At 38.8% G+C, this 11056-nt stretch overlaps 3 protein-coding genes across 3 annotated transcripts; all 3 read left to right on the top strand.

The window, feature by feature from the left end:
* The first annotated feature begins 253 nt into the window (after positions 1-253).
* On the top strand, positions 254-1077 carry LOC141781807 (gamma-crystallin M3-like). Its single transcript, XM_074657653.1, has 3 exons — positions 254-314; positions 405-647; positions 750-1077. The coding sequence occupies exons 1-3, from the start codon at positions 300-302 to the stop codon at positions 1020-1022; spliced, it is 531 nt and encodes a 176-aa protein (XP_074513754.1). The 5' UTR covers positions 254-299; the 3' UTR covers positions 1023-1077.
* Positions 1078-6527: 5450 nt separating this feature from the next.
* On the top strand, positions 6528-7441 carry LOC141781796 (gamma-crystallin M3-like). Its single transcript, XM_074657639.1, has 3 exons — positions 6528-6657; positions 6765-7007; positions 7114-7441. Exons 1-3 carry the CDS (start codon positions 6625-6627, stop codon positions 7390-7392), a joined length of 555 nt encoding a protein of 184 aa, XP_074513740.1. The 5' UTR covers positions 6528-6624; the 3' UTR covers positions 7393-7441.
* A 2515-nt stretch (positions 7442-9956) lies between these two features.
* On the top strand, positions 9957-10854 carry LOC141781798 (gamma-crystallin M2-like). Its single transcript, XM_074657642.1, has 3 exons — positions 9957-10063; positions 10171-10413; positions 10522-10854. The coding sequence occupies exons 1-3, from the start codon at positions 10031-10033 to the stop codon at positions 10798-10800; spliced, it is 555 nt and encodes a 184-aa protein (XP_074513743.1). The 5' UTR covers positions 9957-10030; the 3' UTR covers positions 10801-10854.
* Positions 10855-11056: the final 202 nt, after the last annotated feature.

An 11056-nucleotide genomic window follows, 5' to 3' on the forward strand; every position in this document is an offset into this window, starting at 1 on the left:
AAATGTGTAAGAGAGACTATTGTTTGTTATTCGGTATTGTAACTACAAAAAATGCTCATTGTATTGACTTCCCTATGGAAAAATCCATTCTAAAGTTTTCTCGGGGGTACAGTCACATGGAAATGTGACAAATACCCCTGAGCACAGTATAGGCCTCTATACCATGTTGCTTGCTCAGGGGTTTACACAATGGGAGGCACAGATTCTGTGGGTTTGGTCAGGTATAAAAGTAACGGTTAAAACAGGACAGACATCAGTGTATCAGCAACATAGTTCTCTGAACTACTAACACCGCAATCATGACCATGGGCAAGGTAAGCACACTCACCTCAACAGTTATTTTTGATTATCTAATATATCTTTTAGCTTAAATCCCTATTTCCTTACATTTTTTCCTTTTTCAGATCATCTTCTACGAGGACAGGAACTTCCAGGGTCGTTCCTATGAGTGCATGAGCGACTGCTCTGACATGTCCTCCTACCTGAGCAGGTGTCACTCCTGCAGGGTGGAGAGCGGCTGCTTCATGGTGTACGACCGTCCCAACTACATGGGAAACCAGTACTTCATGAGGAGGGGCGAGTACGCCGACTACCAGAGCATGATGGGAATGAGCGACTGCATCAGGTCTTGCCGTATGATCCCCATGGTAGGAATAAAGCAGCATCCGTCATACTATGATTCAACTACGGCTGACAACCCCCAAAAAACTTGATATTAAGACATTTTTATTCCCTCCAAAAAAAAACAGCACAGGGGCCAGTTCAGGATGAGGATCTACGAGAGGGAGCAGTTCGGCGGTCAGATGCATGAGCTGATGGACGACTGCGACAACATCCAGGAGCATTACCGCATGAACGAGTGCCAGTCCTGCAACGTGATGGACGGCCACTGGCTGATGTACGAGCAGCCCCACTACAGAGGCAAGATGATGTACATGAGGCCCGGAGAGTACAAGAGCTTCAGTAACATGGGATTCAGCGGCACCAGGTTCCAGAGCATGAAGCGCATCATGGACATGTAAAAAACAGTTTTGTAGAATATGTCTAAATAAACCGAAGTAATAAAAACCTTTTTTGACAAAATGTACTTGTTGCGTCATTTAATATGAATTTAGCACATGACTGGGCAGCCATTCCTGTATGTGACTAGGACATTCCAGTGAGCGCACACCACCGACATACATGACATGGCATGTTTTACATCTTTTTACATCAGAAAAAAAAATCCTTTAAAAATGTCGAACAATTCCTTTAAAGCTGAAGTAGGCGAGATTGGAGCAAATATGATTTAAAAAAGTTATTTTTATAAAGCGGTCACTTTATCCTGACAGTAGTATATGAAACAGGCAACCTGAAAAAATCATTGGGAAATCTGGTGAAGGAACGCCAAGTTCTGGTCACATGACCGGAGCACAGCCAATAGGAACGCTCTCTCTCTCTGAAATGACCTGTGATTGGTCAAAGTCTCCCGTCACAGGCTAGATTTTCTAAAGCCTGAAAACAGAGCCATGAGGAGGAGCAGAAGTTTAGTTATCTCTCAGGACACTTGAATTACAATATGCTGAAAGGTTATGATGGAATTTTTGCCCAATGATGCCAGAAATAAACTGCCTACTGCCACTTTAATATCTTGTTTGCTTAATTACAGCCTGGTCTTGTCAAAATTACTCTCCCATACAACGAAACTGCATTGTGAATTAAATTTGGAGGGAAACGTATCCGTGACACAGATTGTTTAGGGAGGAGGTTGGGGTGGATGGACGGGTCAACAAACACCGGACTATCGCCCAGAAGACCACCATTCGTGTCCCGTGTTTAACTAAAAGCCACATATTTTAATCATGATGTTTTTAACTAAACCCAACCAAGTAGTTTTGTTGCATTTTTTTTATTTTTATTTTTTTTATTTAAAAAGTTAACCAAGTGTTTAAAGCTGTTTAAAAGTGCGACCGTAATCCGTCAGAAAATATATTTCCCTCAAAACGTAATTGAAAATGCAGTTTAGTTGTATGGGAACGTAATTTTGAAGGAGACAGGGTTGCTTAATTGATGTACATATCACAGTGACATAGTTAGTCATTGTTAGATTCTCTGGCTCAATATGTTTTATCCAAATAATGTGAAACATTACAGAAAAGTCTGTTGTTGTGATAAATTACTTGGTACATGCAGTATGCCAAGTAGTTGCACATTTGCTGTTTACTAAAGAGTACAAGGTTAGTAGTAAACCATCCTTTTGGAACTTTTTTTGGCACAAACTTGTTTGTGGTTTGAAGCCACTCCAACTTTCAATATTTTACTCTTAAAATGAATAGTAAACTTAAAGGTCACATATTATACTCCATTTAAACTAGTTATTATAGGTCTCAGACACCTCCAAACCATGTCTCTGAAGTTTTTTTTTCCAAAAAACAATCAGATCATGCCTTCCAGCATGTCTCTATAACCTCTGTTTCAGCCCATTTCCAAAAGTGCTGATTTCTGTGTCTGTAGCTCTGTAGGTCTCATATTATGCTCATTTCCAGGTTCATAGATGTATTTTAATGTTGCACTAGAACATGTTTACATGCTGCAATGTTCAAAAAAACCTTTATTCTTCTCATACTGCAGCCTGAGTCTGCCTGCCTCAGAGCCTAATTCAGCCTCTGTCTGAAAACCCCTGATTCACAGCCTGTCTCCTCCCACTCTGCTCTGATTGGTCAGCGTTTTCTGTCAATCAAACGTCCTCAACAACACAGCGTCACCCTCTCCCCCTCCCTCCCAGAGAAGCTCTCTCTCTCTCTCTCTCTCTCTCTCTCTCGAGAGAGAGAGAGAGAGAGAGAGAGAGAGAGAGAGAGAGAGAGAGAGAGAGAGAGAGAGAGAGAGAGAGGAGCTAGAATAAAGTTTATAAACCACTTTAAAGTTTATAAACCAGAAACTTCACCCAGCGCACGTTACCGGAGGAATCTGATCAGAAATCGGCGACACATGATCAACATCTGCGGTCCAGATTCCAGGTTTTCCTGACGGTTTCTCTCAGGTAAATAATGCTATTTATAGCTCTGTTAGTTAGCTCAGTGTTTACCTTATGCATCAACTCTGTAAACCGTAAACATACACTCTGTTTTACGTTTGTCTTTACAGATCCATCTGTGAGAAATGACCGACAGAATCATCCCAGAGGAGAGCAGACAGCTGAGAGCAGACAGCTGAGAGCAGATGGCTCTGTTTACATGGAGATACAGAGCTAACCCGTTAGCATGTAGCTACATGCTAACGGGTTAGCTACATGCTACCGCTATGACACGGTGTGTAAACACAGTGACCATCAGGGTGGAAAATAGAAGATGTGAAACAGTAGTCAGTTCATTATTTCTGCTAAAAGATAAATGTATGGAAGATCAGAGTAATGGTATATTATTTACAGTAGGAGCTGTCTCTGTGTTACCATGACTACAGACCACCGGAGCTTAGCTTACCATAGTTTACCAGAGCTGAAGACTTTCTCCTGTACCATGTTAACATAACTAACTAACAGGTGAGATGATTACAAATGCTGTGAATAATTAATATTGTCATCTGTCAACTCAAATAAAGTTTGACTGTGAAACAGAAATGTGTTGTGTTGCTTACAAGTCACTATTTACTACCTGTACTCTTCTACATGCATGACATCAAATATATATAATATATAAATATCATCTGTTTAAACAGTGTAATTACATAAAGCCTTTGTGAAAGAACATGTTATATCTAGATGATGGGAGTACATGAAGACTGTTCTGCTGGTTCTTGCAGACTAACAGTAGGAGCTACTTTGCTCAAGTTCGGTTGAGGAGGAGAGACAGTGACGCGCTGTGGGCCGGGGTCAGCTACTGAAGGTTCTCTCTGGTTCGACCAGGAAACCCTTATATGGCTAATTCTCTAACGACGTCAGAAGAAAAGAAAAGCTGCGCAGCGTTGTTTCGACACCCATTTCCGGACAAACGGAGCAGGAGAAAAAGAGAGAGGATGGTCTTTTATGATACTATGGTGACTTGTAGACACACTGGGGACAGATATTGATGTTTAAAAGACATGGAAAAGTGCATTTTGCATAATAGGTGACCTTTAAGATAAAATAAATGATGGCCATAAAAGCTGGTTTTAATGGGATCATTTGTGTTTTAATGACAGTAGGGTAAACTTACACCATAACTGATTTGCAAAGAAAATTCTTCAACACAAGCACTAGATTAGTTAAGTGCTGCAGAGCAAATATTTTCAGTTAATGGCAGAAGCTATATTGTACCAGAGACTGTTCTAGACTAAAACATATTTTGTCATTTGTGATAAGTCATATTGAGGACCATAATATAAATCAGTGGCATATGATATCATCATGGAATATTAAAGATCTAACTGTTTTAGGGAAGATTTAGTAGGAATACATTCTGTACACAATATATATAAATATATATATCATGATCCCAAAAGCACTGAGTTCAATGATTTGGATGACCTCTTGACCTTTACACTAGTGCCATTGTCATTTCAAATTTGCACCTCACCAACACTTTGTTTATATTGTCCATTGTATGAATTGAAAGGCTTTTGTTGACCATGACCTTTGCTGACCTTTTCTCTGGCACCACCATCAGTCCACACAAATATTTAAATTGAATTGTCTGACATATTGTGCCCCCCTACTTGTATCTAAGAAAAACTGAGCCCCCCACCGACGTTATCAACAAAGAAAACATTTTAAATCCTCGAACAAAATCCTCATTTTGAATAAAGTGATTCAGTGAATTAAATTATTTGTTTTCTTTTTTGTTATATCATCTTTCTTTAATGATTAGGCTATAAATCAGTTTCAACATAAATAAAGTGATGACATCTTTGACAGATTCTCTAAGTGAATGTAGATACATAATATGATCTTTCTTTTGGTAACGATTTAATTAATTTACTATAATAGCGTTAGAGCCAAAATAGCTTTTTGTTTATTGTGGTTAAATAAATGTAATTTATGGTTCTGTTAGAGTGCTGCTAGACCGCCCCGTTAATACAGGTGTGTGCCTTCCTTTGTGTGCATCAAACGGGAGTGAAAATGTTGTTTTTGAAAGGCTAAATACCAACAAATATGGATTGAATATTTCATTAGATTTTGCTACTAAGTATCAAAAAAATATATATCTTTTAAAATAGTTTTATATACAGACTTTTGTATGAATTATCCAGTTACTGTGTTATTATGATTTTAGTTATACATGAGCAAATCTAATTTTGACAACATCAGAGCAGCCAAATCCTGCCGTCTTTTCTGCAATTTTGTTTCCTGTATTAGCACTACGATTGTAGTATTCTTTTCTTTATTTGCAGTACATTTTTAAATCCTGTGTACTGTATGCGCTGTCACGCTTCTCATAATCCACTTTCTTTTGTTGTCTCACTTTGTGTTTTCATGTTTGTCTTCCTGGCCCACAGTGCACATAGCTGAAAGTCAGTTTGTATAACATTTTATATCTATTTCTCAGATATATACACTTAACATATCAATGAAACAAACTCACTACAGCCACACAGTACAGTAAAGACAGTGAAATAATAATAACATTAGGGCTGCCAATTGATTCAAATATTCAATCGCTCATTTTTTATCTGTTCAAAATGTACCTTAAAGGGAGATTTGTCAAGTATTTATCTTGGCCATGCCAGTTTTCCCTCGCCAAAATTTAGCATAAGTTTAGAGCGTTATTTAGCCTCCTTGACGACAAGCTAGTATGACATGGTTGGTACCAATGGATTCCTTAGGTTTTCTAGTTTCATATGATGCCAGTTAACTCTAGCTAACGGCGGCCCGTCGGATTTTTAAGAGGTTAATTACATATCACAAGTTACATTAATGCTTTTAAGAAATTAGTGGCGTTAAAACGGATTTGCGTGAACGCTGACAGCCCTAAATTATATATATATGATGAAATATTGCTTTTTTAAATTTAAAATTTGTTTCATAACGTGAATCTTTTTGCCTCCAAGTGAAATAACTTTCTTAACTTTGTATTATAGGCATCTCTGTCGTATAATTTAGTAATTTATCAAACTGTTACCACACGGCAAACTATGCAATCAAAGAATATCCGTCCTTGTTGAAGTTTACCAAATGAAGTCCAAAGGTTGGGATGAAATATTTTTTTCTGCCTCTGAATGTTTTATTGAAGAACAAAAATATACTTCATGTGTGTAAAGCACTTCTATCATTACTATCAATTTAAAACTTCTTAAATGGGCTGCTGAATAGAGACATGTAGGCTAAAGTATATTCTCACTATAACGAAATACAGAAAATACTCTATATGCACCATACAGGTCATACACAGTTTTCACCAGTCACATGGGCCAACCTATTCACATTATACAAGCACTGTTGAGAATGCTTTCTGTAGTGAGAGAAAAGGCCTTTCTAAAGACTACGAGGTACCCAGTCACTGAAAAAAATTTACATAACCTTTGCATTCTGTTGGCTTCAATAGTAAGTTGCTGAGTAAGGGGGGTCCTCTGAGGGGGAGGAGTCACTGATTCTTTACGTTTGGTCAGGTATAAAAGGAAAGGGTTAACCAGGTAGAGGTACAGTTCAGGAGCAACAGCACATCTACAGCCAACATGAGCAACACCGGCATGAACATGAGGGGCAAGGTACTTCTAAAACATCTTTTTGTAATAAGCAGAAATCACTGTTTACAAAATGTGATCACCACCTTGCTGCTTTTATTTCTAACCATTACAATTCACTTTTTTTCCAGATCACCTTCTACGAGGACAAGAACTTCCAGGGTCGTTCCTATGAGTGCATGAACGACTGCGCTGACATGTCCTCCTACATGAGCAGGTGTCACTCCTGCAGGGTGGAGAGCGGCTGCTTCATGGTCTACGACCGCACCAACTACATGGGAAACCAGTACTTCATGAGGAGGGGCGAGTACGCCGACCACCAGAGCATGATGGGAATGAGCGGTGGCATCAGGTCTTGCCGTATGATCCCCATGGTAAGAATAAAACAATCTGTCATACTATGATTCAACTACGGCTGACAAACCCCACAAAATTTTATATTAAGACATTAATTTGTTTTTATTCTCTCCAAAAAAACAGCACAGGGGCCAGTTCAGGATGAAGATCTACGAGAGGGAGCAGTTCGGTGGTCAGATGCATGAGCTGATGGACGACTGCGACAGCATCCAGGAGCGTTACAGTATGAACGACTGCATGTCCTGCAACGTGATGGACGGCCACTGGCTGATGTACGAGCAGCCCCACTACAGAGGCAAGCAGATGTACATGAGGCCCGGAGAGTACAGGAGCTTCAGTAACATGGGATTCAGCGGCACCAGGTTCATGAGCATGAAGCGCATCATGGACAACTGCCAGTAAATGTTCACTGAATGTTTAAAATGCCATTGAATAAATAATTTCTGCACTATTCTAACTTTTGTTAAGCTATTTGTCCAATCGTCACAATGAAATATTATACAGGAGGCCTATTATACTAAAACAATCTATAAATAATGGGTCATGAAATTAAATATATTAAAAGAATTTAGACAGCTAGCACCTGTTAGCAAGCACGTTTTCATCCTAAAATGTTTTAAATCCAATGAGAAATTTGGCTCTACCCTTTACTGTTACACCCAACAGACAAAGGCACTTATCATGAAAGTAGGATTAATATTCTGGGTATAATTTGTAAACATTACAGACTATGGATAATCAAAAATTGGGCAATAAAATCAAAATTAGACTATTCAATTTTCAAAGCAATGTTAATATTTTATTTAGTAATCCATAATCCATAATCCACATTCATACCAAATTAACCTGTTTGCAGGTGTTGCTGATAAATGCAAGACACTCCTTTATCACATAAGGTACGACTGCAGTATTTACAGGTTTCAAACTCTGAATGAACACCTGTACATCGTATGAAACATGGAACGCGCTTTGGACTTTAAAAAACATCTGATCAGAGGTGCAATTAGGTGCAATAGGCAAACGTTATGGGTTTCATTTTGCAAGATACCGGTAAATTAAATATACAGTATTAGCGACGTGTTGTTAGTATTCAGTTAGCATAACATTAGGTAGTTTATCTTTGTCCAGATGATTGTGTAGTTGGAGTTTGGCTTGTAGATCTTACCTCCCCGTTTTTAAATTGGACATTATTTACATGTGTCAAATGAACACAAAACACAGTGAATAAGATTCAAAGATGAAATGTAATATATTTAGTATATAGTCAGACACAAAGGTAGGCTAACACTTAATTTCCCAAGATACCAGTAGATTAATTATGCCGTATTGGCCGTTGTTTGGTCCGAATTCAATTGGCATAACATTAGCTATCTTTTCTTTGTCCGGATGATTGTGTAGTTATCATTTGGCTGTAGATCTGAAAGTCCTGTACCCACCTATTTGTAAATTGGACATGAGCCTCCAAAGATTTACATATTATAAACTGCTGTCAGGTGTTCACTAACGCCAACACATACCAGTGACTGTAATGGGTGGCAAGCTGTCAAGGTCCTCGTTATTCGTGAGGATTGATATCATTAACTAACTTCAAGTATGTAATATGTTGCCCCTTTTGCCTCTGTCAGCCTCTCTTTATATGAGCATCTGTCTTTTGTACGTACTTTACACATTTATGATGATGAATGATTGACAGAGGAATAGACCGATGACAGATAGAGACCGCTATCGTAGCTCCGTACATTACCCTCCAAAAATGGTGATGCCGCTCCAGAATGCTCTGCGATTCCCATCCCCTATAACCTCTATATGTTTGTCATTGATTATATCATATTTCAATAAACACCTTTTTTCACTACGTGTTTGCATACTAGTGTCTATTTCTTATGTTCATTTATCCAGTTTTGTTAACCTTGTCACTAGCTGTTATTTCTATTTCTGTGTAAGTACATTGAGAGAGATGCGTTAAAACAGAGTAAAATTCTTTATATGTATGTACTTGGCAAATAAACCTGATTCTGATATAGTAGGGGTTTAACCTACACAAAATTACAGTTCAACATGTGTCTGGGGTCACGGCTCATTATGTTTTTGTTACAATAGTTAAAACGAGAAAATTAAAATATTAAATAACTTTTAATTTAACTGAAACATAAATGCTAAACAGTGAATCAACATCTACAATAATATCAGAATCATACAAACACAACGTTGAAACTAAAATGAAAATTTGTATATTGATTTTTCAATACCAAATCACTCATCCAAGCATTTTTGTAATAAATTAGAGGTCAATCTTTATTACTTACTGTATGTTTTTAGTCTTTGAATATGTTTGCTGAATATTTCTTTTCAGTTTTTTCTTTTCTACTTCAACTCTAATGTCGGGTGCAGACTACACAATATTTTTATTAAGATTGGCACTGTGTCAGATTATAGGCGATAACAATAGATGATTATAAAGTCTTAAATTCTTGCCGTGACTCGGCTGAGAGAGACAACAGACTACACATTTGTCCGCCAACCAATCATAGCTTTCCATCTTTCACAACCTGTGTGATGTCATTGGGATTGAGGTGCTGCGGGGCCGACTTCAAGAATGTACAAGAATGTAAAGAAACAATGGCGTCTGAAGCGGTGTGTTTGATACTTGCCTATCTTGTGTTTGGAAAAGCCCAGAAAAAGAACGAAAAAATGACTGACCTTTCTTCTTTTTTACGGCAGCAACACCAACATTATTCCTCTTCACCGTGTTTACAGTTCTGTTCTCCTATTGGTCAATGCCACGAAACACGTGGAATCTTTTTGTTGGGACGCCGTGAAACGTCACAGATGCAGCATCAGTTGCCACTACGAGGTACCCAGTCACTGAAAAAAATTTGCATAACCTCTGCATTCTGTTGGCTTCAATAGTAAGTTGCTGAGTAAGGGGGGTCCTCTGAGGGGGAGGAGTCACTGATTCTTTACGTTTGGTCAGGTATAAAAGGAAAGGGTTAACCAGGTAGAGGTACAGTTCAGGAGCAACAGCACATCTACAGCCAACATGAGCAACACCGGCATGAACATGAGGGGCAAGGTACTTCTAAAAAATGTTTTTGTAATAAGCAGAAATCACTGTTTACAAAATGTGATCACCACCTTGCTGCTTTTATTTCTAACCATTACAATTCACTTTTTTTTCAGATCACCTTCTACGAGGACAAGAACTTCCAGGGTCGTTCCTATGAGTGCATGAACGACTGCTCTGACATGTCCTCCTACATGAGCAGGTGTCACTCCTGCAGGGTGGAGAGCGGCTGCTTCATGGTCTACGACCGCACCAACTACATGGGAAACCAGTACTTCATGAGGAGGGGCGAGTACGCCGACTACATGAGCATGATGGGAATGAGGGATTGCATTAAGTCTTGCCGTATGATCCCCATGGTAGGAATAAAACAGAATCTGTCATAATATAATTCTACTACGGGTGACAACCCCCACTAAATTTGATATTAAGATATTAATTTGTTTTTATTCTTTCCAAAAAAACAGCACAGGGGCCAGTTCAGGATGAAGATCTACGAGAGGGAGCAGTTCGGTGGTCAGATGCATGAGCTGATGGACGACTGCGACAACATCCAGGAGCGTTACCGCATGAACGACTGCCAGTCCTGCAACGTGATGGACGGCCACTGGCTGATGTACGAGCAGGCCCACTACAGAGGCAAGCAGATGTACATGAGGCCCGGAGAGTACAGGAACTTCAGTAACATGGGATCCAGCGGCTCCAGGTTCATGAGCATGAAGCGCATCATGGACAACTGCCAGTAAATGTTCACTAAATGTTCACTGAATGTTTAAAATGCCATTGAATAAATAATTTCTGCACTACTCTAACTTTTGTTAAGCTTATTGTCCAACTGTCACAATGAAATATTATACAGGAGGCCTATTATACTAAAACAATCTATAAATAATGGGTCATGAAATTAAATATATTAAAAGAAATGTAGACAGCAAGCACCTGTTAGCAAGCACGTTTTCATCCTAACAAGTTTTAAATCTGACGAGAAATTTGGCTCTACAC

This window comes from Sebastes fasciatus, chromosome 14 (assembly GCF_043250625.1).
Source record: "Sebastes fasciatus isolate fSebFas1 chromosome 14, fSebFas1.pri, whole genome shotgun sequence".
Taxonomy (NCBI): Eukaryota; Metazoa; Chordata; class Actinopteri; order Perciformes; family Sebastidae; genus Sebastes; species Sebastes fasciatus.